General features: G+C 42.7%; 1 protein-coding gene across 1 annotated transcript; it reads right to left on the minus strand.

Moving 5' to 3' along the window:
• Positions 1-4,569, minus strand: SPX (spexin hormone; the record flags this gene model as incomplete). Its single annotated transcript, XM_080913715.1, has 6 exons — positions 1-59; positions 2,103-2,192; positions 3,258-3,320; positions 3,982-4,039; positions 4,150-4,230; positions 4,564-4,569. 6 exons carry the CDS (start codon positions 4,567-4,569, stop codon positions 1-3), a joined length of 357 nt encoding a protein of 118 aa, XP_080769841.1.
• Positions 4,570-16,016: the final 11,447 nt, after the last annotated feature.

A 16,016-nucleotide genomic window follows, 5' to 3' on the forward strand; every position in this document is an offset into this window, starting at 1 on the left:
CTACCGGTTCAAGAGTCTGTCTTCCAGGAATTTGCTTTTATCAAAATTCCTTCCTTCATCTGTAAGAAAGAAAGAAAACAACTTAGAGTGAAGACCCATTCTTGGCTTTAGAGAGAACAGAACTTCAGAAAATAGACTTTTACTCCTCTGCTTAGACCAATCATGGTCAATGCCACTGACAACTATTTTACAAATATGGGTTTGTTTGTTTGGCTTTAAAATTTGCCCCTCCCCACACACACTGGGACATGGCTGAAAATTCACATTTTTATCCAGTATATATGTGCTGAAGATATACTTGAACTTCTTGTCCTCTTGCCTTCGCTTCCCAGGTCCTGGGATCTCAGACATTCACTACCATGCTCCTTTATATAGTACTAGGGATTGAACCCCAAGGCCTTGTGCTTGCTGGGAAAACAATCTACTAGCCAAGATATATTCCAGCCCCCAACATCCAAATCTCTACAATAAACTAAGTGCGATGTGGCAAGTTTGGCAGAAGTGTAAAGAAGACACCTGTCTTGCTCTGATTAGCACACTTCTGCTCTGAACACCTGACCACCTGACATCATGACCCTTTACATGCATCAAAACGATGAGCCCCATGTTTCCTGCTGATGTATCTTCCACATGGGAAAGATGACCTGGGAACACACTTGAAGATATTCCTTCATCAGGTGATGTCTTCTGGGTAAGCACTGAGACCAAATGCAAATACACTTGTAAGCTGGATGCAAAAACAAAAATGTCAGGCCTAGAGCGTCTCATAAAGCTTAGAGAGTCAAGGTCACAGGACCCCAAATATAAAGTACAAGGGTTGAAACCGGAAGTGGGGATTCGTAGGAGTGGCTGACGTACCATGTGTGCCCTAGATTTTAATTTCCCAAAAGATGCCTTCTAAATAAAGCAATGTTCCCTCAGCTACTCACAATATAATTTGAAGCCTTCCTTACCCCGATTGCTCACACCTTTTGAAAAATAATAATTAAGGAATGTGCTTCTTTCTAAAGGGAAAGAAAATGTGGGCACATGGATGGATACACAGACACATACATGTCTAAGGGTAGATATGAAACTAAAACATCCTAGTACAAACTCCATTGGCATTTAAATGTGCGATGAGAGAGACACCCAGATGATGCCTGGAGATTCTGCAATGAAAATATTAGAGGTAATGCTTGACATATGATATGGGGACCCAAAACTCTACCATTTATTTGGGTTAATAAAACTTTGCTTCTTTAGCTCATCTCCAGAGGCAAACTACTCAGAGCATGTCAGCCATTATTGCCCAAGATGGCACAGCAGGGAAGGGTGACTGCTCTCAAGCACAACAACCTGATTTCAGTTCCTGGACCCATCATGGTGGGAGGAGAGAACAGACTTAAAAGTTATCCCTGGACCTCACTCAGTGTGGCATAGATTTACACTGAAGTCTGTGAAGTTCCAAAGACCCAGCTGATCCATTGCCAAGATGCCCCAGTTCTACCCTGGGTAATTCTAGACCACAGGGACAGAACAGCTGTTCGAAGGTTCCATCCGCTCTTGACTTAGAAGCTCAGCAGAAAGATGAAAACAACCTATGCCTGTAGTCAAAGCCACCCCTCTCTATCTGCTGGTGAGCCATACTTACTGCTGAGTGTGAAAGGGAAAAAAGATTGGCAACCAGCACTCTCATTTGGTTTAGTTTTGAATGGCAAGCAATTGAATTTTGATTATTTCATATTTTTGGTTTCAGTGTTCTCAGTTATAAAACAAGGAAGCTGATTGGAGCTCTTTCAGTTTTTAAAAGTCCTCTTTGGTGGAGGCAGGAGAATAAGATGTTCAAGGCCAACCTTTGCTACATAGGGAATTTTAAGCCAACCTGGGATACATTGGCATTATATTCAAAACAAACAAACAAACAAACAAACGTTACTAAGAGTAGGCTATGGTTCATGAAATTCATATACAAATCCCCGCTCTCATCAAGGTATTCTTGGGACTCATCCTACTAGGGAGTACATCAGCCTTTATTGAATAAGCACTTCTGTGGGTTTGGGGAGAGGAGAGAAGTCGGCATGCAAAGATTCTTGGTCCAGAATACAGAGAAGCCACCATACCTGCACCTTTTTGTGGTTTTTCCAACAAAGCCCGAAACAGGGCTGCAGCCTCTGGGAGAGTCAGCAGTTGAAGACTTGGGTTTCGTCTTTCTGGAGAAACAGAAATGTGCTCAGCCTTAGTATTCACATAAGCAAAGAAGCAGTTGCATATCCTTGTCAGTTAACATTGTAAATAAATTAGCTTTCAAATAGTGGCAACGAAACATGCTTATACTTGAATCTTACTCTGCTGTGTGAGACAGAAGAAACTCTGTGTACTGATTTAAAAAACATTAATTAAACATTTATCTTGCATTTTATTTAGCGCATTCATGTGCACTCTATTTCAAATTTATGCTGACAGCTGACATGGCTCTGATCTGCACAGATCGGAGTTTTAATCAGAAGTGGCAGGAGGAGAAGAAACATATTTTACCCTAAAAAAATAAGACCCTGCAAACTCAGAAACCAAAACGGAAGCTTGCAAAGGATTTGCTAAGCAGTGTTGACTATCCCTCCAAGCAAGTATTCTTGGTATTTGTACACCAATTTTTTCCAAGATTCATTCTTCTTCTATTTAAACTGCAATGACGTGAAGTTCACCAAGAAAAAAAATGTTACTGGATCTAATTTTGTTTTGAGAATTTCATACACGTTTGCAATTTTGACTCTCTCTGACCCCCAAGTCTTCCTATGCATATTCTGTAATTCATGACTTTTTCTTTACTCACCCTCTCCCTCTCCTTCTCCCTCTTCCCATCTCCCTCCCCTTCTCTCCCCCTTCTTCCCTCTCCCCCCAACTCTCTCCCTCCCTCCCTCTTCCCCGCCCCCCTTTTAGGGCTGAAGACTTGAGACTGGATAACTAATCCACAAGTTGTCCCGGAAGAAAAGTGATCCTTTCCTCAGTCATTCATACACGGCCCTGTTTTTAATAGCTTTTTACTTTATTGCGTTTGGTTTAAAACCTTTGGTAGCTGTTTCTAGTAATTTAGGAGAAGGACACACTTGAAACGTCTAAGTTATTCTTTAATAGTAGTTGGTATTTAGGAGGAGAAAGAGTTCCATAAATATCTGGGCGGCCTTCCTGAACCAACATAGTTTGGGGACCAGGGCTCACTAGCGGCCTGCTAGGGGACAGAGCAGGTGAGCCCCACCGCAGGCGCAGCGGTCACTCACCTGGAGGTGGCCGGTCTGTGAGCTCCTTCCTGCGGCTCTGGTCAGAGAGGAAGCGGCGGCCCTCTGCGGGGGAGATGCAGGCTGAGGCCAACAGCTAGACCCCAAGACCAGAGAGACCACGGTTCCCGCCAGCAAGGCGACCGGAGATTCGCACCCCTGCGAGTTTCTCATGTGCCTCTCCCTTTCCTTCCTCCCTCCCTTACTAACTTTTTGTTAAGATCCTTTAATGCCTCTTCAGCCCCAGACACCTTGTTCGCCCAAACACAATAGTACTTCTCTATATTCAATCAACCCGCTTTCTTTCATTCCTCCATCTCTTCCTCCTCTCCTTCCTTCTTATCCTCCACTCCTTTCTTCCCCTTTCCTTCCTTCCCCCTTTCTTGAACCCTTCTCCTCCTCTCCCACCCACTTCTACCTCCTTTCCCTGACAGGGTCTGAGTTTGACCCGGAAGCTATTATGTAGCACACCTAGCCTTCTGCAGTCACAGCAGTTCTCCTGCCTCAGCTTTAACAGTGCCTGGTTACAGTAGAGACACTGGGTTCTTCCCTGGTGGAGGGTTTCTTTGTCTGTCCCACCTGCCCTGGCCATCCATTTCTGGATTGCCTGAGATCCTAATTATTTACTGGGGCCATCTGTGACGCTGTCTCCCCAGGCTCTTGGCTCTGTGGCCTCCAGGATCCCCGGGGATGTCCCCTATCAACCTCTGTATAGTTTGGGACTCACGTGCGCCCTTCAGATAGAGCATGGCTTGGGGAGTCCAGTTCCTCTTCTCAGAGAGTCTCTGCAGCACAGGGAGGAGAGAAGAGGAGTTATTGCGGGGCAGCGGTGGAAAAAAGAAAAGCAGAGACCACATAGTCCGAACCCGGGTTTATATTCTCTACATGAGATTACCTGCGGAGCACCGCTGGAGTTTTCCAGAACAGACAGCACCAGGAGAAGGGCCAAGGCTGTCACTGCCAGGATGCTCGGCCCCTAAAAGACACATCAACCAAACACAGGTTCATCAAAGGGTGGCTGTTTTTTCCCCCCTCTCTCCCTCTTCCGACAGTCTATGATCCCATCTTCTAGTTAATCCACAAAGAGCAACTTTTAAAACCAGGAAGATATGATTTTCAGAACTTCGCCCAAATAAAGAATTGGGGAATAAGCTTTTCTATTTAGCAAAATCAGAGGACTGCACTATCTAAAGACTCTAGTCTTCAAAGGTCCAGTCACTACAGTGCGCAGTACGTATAACCAAGGTAGAAGAACGGACAATCTGTAGAACGGCTGGAAAGATGTCAGACACACACATCTGCTGCTTACCTTCATGTTTCGACCCTTCTCAGAGCTCCACAGTCTGTCGCCCTACCTTCCAGTCTTCGAATCCCGTTACAACCCAGGGCTTTAAAAACTCCTAGTGTTCAAGTCTGCACAGGGGAAAGGAGACCATGGGGTTAGCTTGTCAATCATCAGAACCGAGCCGATCTGATGACGCCTCTGGGGAGGTCTAATTGGCAGAAATAGGACGATGATTGATGAGCGGATATCATTTGTTCAGGAACTCACCACGTCAGCCGGGAGACATTCTGACTGTATCAGCTCGGTCACCTTTGCTTTTCCTGTTAGCTGCCCAACACGTTCATTATGAATGAAACACGCCAATATCATAACTAGCTGTGGGTGAAGATGAATCACCCCCGTGAACATGGAAAGGTTAGGGAGCCTCAGAGGAACTTGACACCAGTCACTCATTCATTCAAGTGTTCATCTAGTTGGTGATTTAACAAATATGTGTTGAGTGCCTACCTCCTACCCCTTTCTTTGGTCTCAGGCTAATCTTCTAGTTAGGGGGACTCTCTCTCTTAGCTACTGGTACCAAGCTTAGGTTAGTAAGTAAAGGCAGCCTAGATGACATGACAGGGCAGGGCTGGGTTATCCTAGAGGGAGTAAAAGTCAAGAAAACTAAGATTCCAGGGAATTTAGAATTAGTATTCCAGTTACCCATTACAGACAGACAGACACATGGGGGGGGCAGAGAGACAGCAAACAGCTTGATTTATCTGAAGCAGAGGAGGGCAGCAACCATGCAGTGGGGGGCATGGGAAGGAAGGGACTTGGAACTGGCTAGTATGTATGAAAATGGTCCCAAGCCAAAGGCTGTGATGGAGGCTAGAGCAGGAGTGGGAAGAATGGAGAAAGAGAACTGACTTTGGATGTGGAAAATGCAGGGCTAGCAGGTAAAGCAGACATGGAAACAGGGGAAATAAATAAGTCAGCTAAGGATGCTGCTTAGAGTTTTGGCTCAAGCATGGGATAAACAAAACAGAGACTTGCTAAGAAACCAAATTATGAATGCACAGAAATAAATGTGTACTGAGCAAGCAAGTAGAAATATAAGCCAGGTGACTGGAAATGCCCAACTTAGCAGCCCAGCAAAGAGACCACTTGCTTAGCCTTTCCCTCTCTATACAATGGAGTGATCCATTGTAAGTACTGAAAGAATTCTAAGAACTTAAAAGTGGGGGAAAGATTGGGCACGAATGAAGCTATCTCAGGATGACTGGGCAGAACCATGGGAGCAAGCTCACAGAAGCCGCAGGTCTACGTCCAGGAAAACAGGTGATGGCAGAGCAGTCAGAAGCAACGGAGGCAGTGATGGTGAGAGTCCAAGGGGCCGCGGCATGGCTCAGCAGGAAAGGTGCCGGCTGCCCAGCCTAATGCATAACTTGAGTTTTAGACCTGGTGGAGGGAGAAAACTGACTCCGGTAAATTGTCTTCTGACTTCACACATGGTGTTTTGTGTGTGTGTGTGTGTGTGTGTGTGTGTGTGTGTGTGTGTGTGTAAAATAAATAAATGTAGCTCAAAATGTGGGAGCCCCCACAAGATGTGAGGCAATTGTCAATGGATTTGAAAGTGTGTTGCCATCTGAAGGTAGAGGCAAAATTGGAGTGGGTTAAATTTCAAATAAAATATGAGAAGATTAAGACAAGCACTGAATCGACAGGCTGCAAAAAAGTCACATTTCAAGGAAGAGAAATGATGGATCTGGCTGCCCCGAGCTGTGATTTGAGGAATAACGATATTATTGGGTGGTAGAGTTTTCTTCCTTAGTGCAGGTGACAAATGTCTTCCTGCCTTGTAGATTGCCGCACCCCCCAGGCTTCGGTAACACATGTGTTTGATGGCGCCCTCAGCCAGGGCAGACGGAGCACCTGGGATAGCAGGGCTGTAAACAGAACTAGTTTGAGAGTAATGCTGGCTATGCTAGTGAATCAGTGCGGGGGTGTAATGACCTCCCGTGTGTGTCTTTTTGTTTAGATCAGTTAGGTTTGTCACTGTCTGTTGATAACTGTGGAAGGCTAGCCAAGGATCCAGTTCCCCGAGAAAGGCAGCAAAAGCACGGTTGGCAATGGCAACCACAATGGCAATCAGGACCAAAAGCTACTTATTTTTTGCCATTTCGCTCTTTCTTTAGGTCTTTGCTATTCTGCAGCGAAAAGTCACTGGCTTCTGGCAATGTAACTCCCGATAACAGCAGGGGATTAAGAAAAAAAGCTTAGTTACTTGGACTCTTTTCTCTCTAGCTCAAGGTACCCCACCCCCTCACCAGACAAGAGGCGCAGAGTTTGCTAACTCTTTGACAGGCAGAGAGAAAAAAGTAAGAAAGGAAGAAAGTTAGTCACACCTTTCCCACCCTCGCACACATACACATACTCTGGTTGGGCCTGACCAACTGTTGTATCCATTTTACAATTGCACATGCAAATATCTATATCTATATCCATATCATCTCTATCTCTATATTACTACATCTATATCCATATTGATATCTATATCATCTATACCTATATCCATATAATCTTTATCTCTATATTACTATATCTATATCTATATCATATCATATCATATCATATCTATCCATCCATCTATCTATCTATCTATCTATCTATCTATCTATCTATCTATCTATCTATACACACACACACCAAAATGCCAGACATTATTTTTTTTTCTCTCAGCCTTTTTTATTACCTGCTTAGAAAAAAAGTTGGTTATAAAATTACATCATAGATAAAATGTTACACAAAAGGGGAGTTACAGAAGGATGTTGATACTAAGTTCAAAGCATGTTTCCTTCTACAAGCTCATTAAAGGTTCAAAGCCACAATTTCACATGGCCTTGCTTTATTATAGTGCACACCTGTGGTTACATCCTTGGACCTGACCTGGAATGAGTGTTTTTCCTTGATCACAAATCTGTCTCAAGCCTATTTCTCTTCTTGGTGTAATTTGTGAAAGCTCATTGTATTCTTCACTATTCGGTCTTTATCTACTCTTCTGTGAGGAGGAGGCATATTCTATTCATTCTATTCTCGATTCTATGTTTATTATAACTTTCTGGCAAAACAACTAAAACCATCACCTTAAATTTTCTTCTTAAAATTTTTTGAATCAAATCAGGGATTCAATAGTCATTAATTCATCTAAATAGCATTAGTTCATGAAATTTCATTTTCACTATGATCTTAAGGAAATTTGCCCAGCTTTGCCCGGTAATATGGGCTTATGCCCAGGATTCATTAGGCTATGAAATAGTAACAGGAAAGGCATATCAGCAGTAAGAAGCAATCCTGGGATAAAGTCTCTGGGGCCATGCCTCTCCAAAGTGCACCCACTGAGACCATGCAAAACAGTGAGCTGTCTACAGGAAACTCACTTGCTTGCCATAGTCTTTCCTAGATGGCCTCTGTCAGATAGTAATCATTTGTAAGACATATTCCACTGGGGATAATGAGAGCAGTTTATAGTGGAGAGCAAAAATGAATTAAAAACTAAAGGAATGGATGGAGAGATGGCTCAGGGTTAAGATTACATACTGCTCTTGAAGAGGACCCAGATTTGGTCCCCAGTATCCACATTGGGCAGTGAACAACATATGGCAACTTGAGTCCCAGGGGATCCAATGCCCTCTTCTGCCTTCCATGGGCATCTGCACAGATTGTTACATATACAGCCATGCAGGAATACACATACACGTAAACACAAATAAGTATAAATCATTAAAAACATGTTACAAAGAAAGGACATTACTGCAAGAAAGAAAGGATGTCAGTTGTGCTGGTATTTAGGTGAAATAGCTTTCTATATAGGCAGACATTGGATGAAGACCTCATCACTACCCCATATACTCAAAGACACAAAAGATGAGTCCATGGAATCTGCATAACAGCACAATGAACAGTTGTCCTGGTTTGGATCTTAAATATACCTCAAAGACCCATCAGTTGAAAGTTTGTTCCACAGAACAGAACTTAAAGATGGCAGAACCCATTGGACTCAGAGGGGTGTCTTTAGGTCTTTCCTGGCCACCCTTGAAATGAATAGTCAGAACCCCAGCCTCTTCCTCTTCTTTTTTTCCCAGTCATGTAATGAAAATTTCTGTTCTGCTATAACATGATGACATGGGCCTGAAGGCTCTGTGTCCATGAGATTATGGAATGGAACCTTCCAAAAATATGGGCCAAGACCAAACCATTTCACTCCATAAGCTTGTATCATCTTAGTCATTTGTTACGGTGACAAAGAGCTGACTATCACAAATACGTACCCCGTAGGTTGCAGAAATTCGTTACTCAGCTCTATATGGAAAGTCAGCATGGTTAGACTCTGGTGAGGGCCTTCTCTGGTATGTCCTCATATGCTTGAAGAGGAAAACAAATCCCGTTGACACTTCTATAAGAACATTTATCCCACTGATCCCATTTTGTTTGTTTGTATATCTGTCTGTATGTATTCATGTATGAATGATGTATATAGTATGTATGTATACAGTATGAATATATGTATATGTGTGTTTTGCTTGCATGTATGAACTTGGAGGTTGACTTTAAAGGGTACATATTATTTGGCAATTCTTGGAAATGAGATTGAGATTCAGATGCTAGATGTTCAGGTTTGATCATTGTGTAAGGATAGGACAATTGAGATTTGGGTAGGGTCACAGTTACTTTTCCTGCTATGATATCCCCAAAAAGCAATTAAAAAGAGAAAGTGTTTATTTTAGTTCACAGTTCAAACCTGAGTCCATTATGGTGGGAAGGTCAAGGTAGCAGGAGCTGAAAACAACTGGTTATACTGTTTCTACAGAGCTGAGAGGAGCTAGTTAGACTGTATCCACAGAGCTGGAAGCAGCTAGTTACACTGTATCCACAGAGATGGAAGCAGCTAGTTACACTGTATCCACAGAGCTGAGAGGAGCTAGTTACACTGTATCCACAAAGCTGGAAGCAGCAAGTTACACTGTATCAAAAGAGCTGAAAGGAGCTGGCCATAGTATCCACAGACAAGCAGAGAACAATGTATGTTTCGGCTTAGCTCACTTTCTCCTTTACACACAGTCTGGGATCTGAGCACAAGGTGCCACCCACAGGGGATGGTGCTTTCCTACTCAATTAACCTAGTCAAGATAGTTACCCCATTAAGCCTGGCCCCAGTAAATAAATCTACATCACAACTCCTGCATCTATGGCCAGGGAAAATCTGTGAAGAGGGATAAGAAAGACTGTAAGAGCCAGAATAGCATAAAGTCTGCTGTGAAACAGTCTAAGTAATGCTGTACAAACAAGTCTGGAACAAAAGTAATACCGATGGACCTGTTAACATGTAAGAGGAAAATTTCCGAGGTCTCACCTCTAGATAAAGAACTACAGGTAACCAGTGACTGCAGGGAGAATTAGTCTTAGAGATGAACCTCTTTATTGGTTGTCTAATTCTGAGTGGTCAGCCTGGAAACCATTTACATGAAACAAGAAAAATACTCAGTGGTGTGTGTGTGTGTGTGTTTGTTTGTACATATACATACATATGTATATAATAAATATAATAAAAAAGAAGGCTACCAGCTTGAGAGTTGAAGACATGAGAGGCAGCTTGAAAGGGTTGGAAAGGAAAGGAAGGGGGAAGTAATGTAATTCCATTTCAATTAAAAACACCCTTAAAACAAATCAGGAATAACAGAAAGGTATGCCCTAAGAATCTTCTAGGTTCATCAAGTTGGCAGCTGGTCATTCGTTAAAGCTAGTGAATGACAATGGAAAATCATTTGTATGATTCACAGGAATTCATATTTAGGAATTTGCAGACTTTTCCTTACAATGAACCAGCAAAGCAGCCAGTTGTTGGTGCAGTGGCTTGTTCCCACTGTTTTAGTGGATCGATTAAAACCCAACACATGGGGCTGGGGAGCTGGCCTTGTTGGTAAAGCCCTAGTGTGCAAGCCTGAGGGCTAGAGTTTGAGCCCAAGGTCCCAACAGAGTGACAAACTGTCTTCTGTGCTTATCATGTGTGCTGTGGAACCTGTTCTCACATGCTCTCTCTCTCTCTCCTCACACACACACACACACACACACACACACACACACACACACACACACACAGGTGTAACAAAATATTTACAAAAACATCTTAGGAAGAGGAACAGGAAAATGAATCATCAAGAGGAACTTTTGGTCTTAAGGAGGAATAAAATGCCCTGTTAGTTATCTGGTGAATCCTTAAGTAGGTGTTTTACGTCAAAACTGCCATTTTCCATTTTGTGGAAGAGATGAAGGGAAGGGCTCTGACATGTTATCAATATCTCAGTCTCACCCCAGGCAGCATGCCAGATGCTGCTCTGAAAGGCCTGCCAGAGGGCACTGCCCCCAGGACGATGCTTCTGTTAAATCACCAGGCATTAAAGACAGGTGTGATTCTGAACCACAAGAGGAAAATAGGATATGTCAAAGAGTTTTCTTTTGCTGACAGTATTAATAAGCATGTTTCTAATAAAATAGGCTCCTATGCCTTTCTTTAACGTATGTTCATTAGAGACCATTTTGCCTTCATCACTAAGATAACTTGAATTTTGAAACTTGGTTCTAGGATGCTGTCTTAGTTAGGGTTTTGCTGCTGTGAACAAACACCACGACTAAGGCAACTCTTAAAAGAACATTTACTTGGGGATGGTTTACAGGTTCAGAGGTTCAGTCCATTATCAAGGCGGGAACATGGCAGCATCCAGGCAGACATGGTTCAGAAGCTGAGACTTTTACATCTTCATCCGAGGGTTGCTAGTAGAATACTCACTTCCAGGCAGTTAGGATGATGGTCTTAAAGCCCAAGACCCCAGTGTTACACTTACTCCAACAAGGCCACACCTCCTAATAGTGCCAGTCCCTGGGCTGAGCATATACAGGCCATCACAGATGCCCAAGTTCCACTTGATGAATGATTACTGGTTGCTGTTTAAAGTGACATCCCTTCAAGTTATATATATATATATATATATATATATATATATATATATATATATATATATATATATATTTGAATTGTTGGATGCTCAGCCAAGGGGTGGTTGTGTGAGAACCAGTGCTTACAATACAATATCGCTGAACTCGAGGCTGCCTCCTGAGAAGGGCACTTAGAAGTTTCCAGGATACTGCTTATTGTGGGATTTACAGGTGTATGCCAGCTAATGACTTCTCTGGACCCCGAGGAATCAGAACTGAGACTGAGCAAAGTCAGGCCACACTGTACTCGGAGCTGTGTATCTCCTGCACTTCCGCTGTTGAAACTTACAACTCCTAACATCCTGTTACAAAGATTAACTGGGAATCACTGGGCCCTTTAGTACCATTGCCAATTCACATGGAGAACACCTCCTTTCTCTGTATTTTACAATTATCTTCTCAGTTGGGTTTTGCCAGCCCTGCCTGTTGGGGTTGCCACAGCTGGCTTTTGCATTAAAACTCCAGTCACAGGATCACAACAGAAGACTCAAGGCTCAAACCTCAAGGCTTTGACTGCTATGGTTATAGGCAGTTTCACTGGCCAGAGATGGCAACATACTGATATTTTCAGATATATTCATTTAGGGAGCAAATTTTCTTCATTACTTTCCCCTTAGGAGAATTCTTTATAGCTCTAGTTACAATATTTTTGTAATTAGATATATTGCTGAAAGGGGCCAGACAAGGCCCTGGCCCCTTTATTTCACAATGGGAAAGAGGGTGAGAATCAACAATGACTTACACCATCTTGTAGATGTGAAGAGACCTCCCTATTGTCCTAGTATCTGGCCTTCCTATGGAAGAAAGGCTGCCCTTGGTCATTCCTCCTCTCCAGTAACAAGCCACCTTAAGTAAAGGTAGGGTGTGAAGTAGACTTCTGCAGGTTCTTCACCTCATTCATACTGTGGCTGACAAGAGGCTTCGCTCCCACAGAACTGGCTTAAACACACTAAGGGGTGGAGGGGACAGCAAGAGAAGAGCTGGGTAACAAACACCCCTTGCACTGGTTCAACACTTATTTGTAGCTATGAAATGCCAGGAGTGGATATACACCTTACGAGACAGGAGCCTTACAAATCATTTGCTATCGAATCCATGTAAAACAAGTAGAAAGTTCTGTGGAAAGGACCCAGAAGATACAGCTGTCTTAGTCCAGCAGGTAAGGAGGTAACACTGGTGGCACTGAGGTTCTCACAACTGAGAACTGTCACCGGAAAGGACTGCAGCCAGTCAGTGACTTTCAAACATCCTTTTCAGTGAGCATCTGGACAAGGTCTGGGAGATGTGCTAGATCATCAGTCTGTCGGTTTGTCCATCTGTCCATCCACCCACCCACTCATCATTTATGTATCATCAATCACCAATGAATCATCAGTCAAGGTAACATTTCATTCTTTAGCTCAAGCTGGCCCTGAACTCTTAGACCGAGTCTCCCAATTGATGGGATAGATACTTAACAGTTCCTAATGACAACGGACTGGAATCAAGTTGTAATAGAGGATTCAGTAAATTCAGGTTAGTGGTGCACAGGGCTGTGGCTTTGTGTGTGTGTGTGCAGATTTTATGATGGAAACACCACAGATGACAGCTCACTTCTTTCAGGTCACAAGAATTCAAGTCTAATAAACTCCATTTTCAAAAAAAATAACCAAACAAAATTTTTAAAAAAATCACTGCCCATTTTTTAAGTTCTGTAATTAATGACAACATCAGAACTGCTTTCCCTAAAAACATCCAACTACCTATAGTGGTTAAAAAAAAAAAATCCAGTGAGCCAGCTACACCAGGAGCAGTGGCAATTCTGAATCTTGAGGTTTACATGAAACAAAAAAAACAATCTCTACTCCACACTGCAATAAACATTACATATAGCAAAAAAAAAAAAAAAAAAAAAAAAAAAAAAAAAAAAAAAAAAATTACATTTAAAAAAAAAAAACTCCTGAATAAATACTGACTTTTTTTTTTTTTTTTTTTTGGTCCTACAAAGATAGAGAAGTGGGACTGGCTAAGGAGACAGTTTTATTTCCTGAACTGTCTGAAACGTGGATGCCCCTTTCAGAGTGGACAGGACCGCCCAGCAGATGAGGATCACCTATACCTGCTACAGTCCTTTGCTGCTCTTGGAGCTCAGCTTCTCTGGTCTTTTAACATGGACTAAAGAACTGTAGCTCTCCGGGAATCCAAGCCTCCCTCACCAGACTGGATCTCAGGCATCTAGTCTGATGGACAGAGAAGCTCCAGGATTATCTTCCTAGTGCGGACAGGGATGGTTAGACGGTTCCCCATAAGCTAGCCTAAGTGGCTTTCATAGCCTTTGCTCATTCTATGGATCTAGTGTCTAGAGAACCTAAATGCATGACACACATCTGAAAAGAAGCTCAGCACTCCTAAAAGCTAGAGTGGAAGAGAACAAAGGGCTCAAAAGGCTCAGACGTCTGGACATTCTTTTACCACTATCTGTTTCAGGGCAACTCAGTGTTTGGAGGTGTTAAACATTCCTTATGGATAGGACTTATGTTTACTTCTAATTGCTGGCTGGCATTTGGTTATGGGCTTTAAGTGGCCAAGTCTGTTGGATAACCAAATGCTTGGCAGACCTTTGAGTTCAACCCACTTTTCTGTTTGCTTCTGAAAACACTTACTTAGCCCTGGGTGCCGGAGAACTCACAGGAACCTGTCTGCACAACATGCCCAGAAGAGTCTGACATTTTAAAAAACAGCATGTGCCTCAAGACAACGAATATTCATTAATATTTATGTGTTTGAATGCTTTGCCTGAATGTGTGTGCACTGCATGTACTGGTACCAGAGGACCCAAGAGGACACCAGATCCTCTGAACCTGCAGGTACTAAAGGTCATGAGCCAAATTTGGATTTCTCCATCCACTCCAAATTCTTTTATACATTTAAATAGCTTCCAACTGTGTTTTTGGTAGTTTACTTGTTATATGATTGTATTTAAGCAATTTGGATATGAAAATGTCCAAGGGCATGACAAACAAAACTGCACAATGCCCAATTTTTAAAATAAGGTAGGTTATTTTCTACTGTTACTTAAGTTTTAAAACTCCAAAGTAAAGATAAACTTGACCACCAATGAATAGAAAAGTACCTTTTATTGAGGAAAGACAAGTGTATTACAATATGCCATTGTTAGAGGGTATAATCTGACCATGAGACTTCTAAAGCAGCTGAATTCCAGAGATTTATAAGGGAAAAGAAACATTGCAAGTATGTTTCTGATACAGAAGATACATTTGAACATGACAGAAACACTTAAGGCTGAGCACTGGACCTTGTCCTCCATCTGGAAGGAATAATCAGTTTGGTTTTTTGTTAAAGTCAGAAGGCTCATTTTAGAAGGGAGTGGGTTTGAGGGAACCCACAATAGGGCTTCCAGAAGTCTGTTTAAAAACAGAGCCTCAAGGTTCTGATTAAGAAACGGAGTGTTGCCAAGCAGTCCCAGGTCCACTGCAGACTCACCCCACACTGAAAGCCGCCTCGGCCCTCCGCCTTTCTAAGGACTGAGCCTCTCATGTCCTCTCAGGTCAGTGTTCTGAAATCAGACTGCTGAAAGGGGATGCTTGCTGTAGTACAGTCATGTCTACAAAGGAGTTACATGGCAGACTCTCGCTGTAACCAGAGGATACCTCACCACTGTTAATGACACAGGCCAAAGCCTGTCATAAATCGTAAATCATAAAACTTACACAGGCCACATCGCAAAGCACAGCATTGACACTTCAGGAAAGGTGTGACTTTTTGAGGAACAGACACAATGCCAGGTCTTTTATTATCCCATGAGCTATTGAGGTAGGATTCTCCACTTACCGAGTTTTCACAGGTTACACCATAAAGTCGGATGCAAGTTAGGAACAGGACAGTAATCCACAAGAATGAACCATCCCACTACGAAACAGGCCTTCCTTCTGTAGACAGGCAAGGCTGGGGATTCTCCTGGCACTGAGAGATTTGACTAAAAACAACATTGTAATGTCCTATAGAAATGGTTTGTAAATAAATACAATTTCAATTATGATTTTATGCATTAAAAAGCTTCGTCGAGACTGTTAAAAATAAATAGTGCAATCGTTAGTGATAAGATAAATAGTACTGTGTCTGAAGAAGTGCTCCCATGTCCCACAGGAACGCTAAAACCTCAGGCAACGGGAGGGACCATCACTGCTCCTGTGGGCAAACCAGCAACAGATGGGAACGGCACGTTTCCCCAGCATTATGTTTAGTCATAATGAAAGAGCTTTGACATGTCAACAGGGGCGTCTTCCTTCCTAACTCAGTGGAGCACAGCGAGGGAAGCAGAAGCGGCGCATGCTGAGTTTTGGATATTACAATAAAGCCAAAAATAAGGAGAAAAAAAATCAAGATTAAATAACCAGCCCTTCTCACAGTCACAGAACGAGCCTTTAACATGTTACACACCTTCA

The sequence above is a fragment of the Micromys minutus genome, assembly GCF_963924665.1.
Source record: "Micromys minutus genome assembly, chromosome: 3".
Taxonomy (NCBI): Eukaryota; Metazoa; Chordata; class Mammalia; order Rodentia; family Muridae; genus Micromys; species Micromys minutus.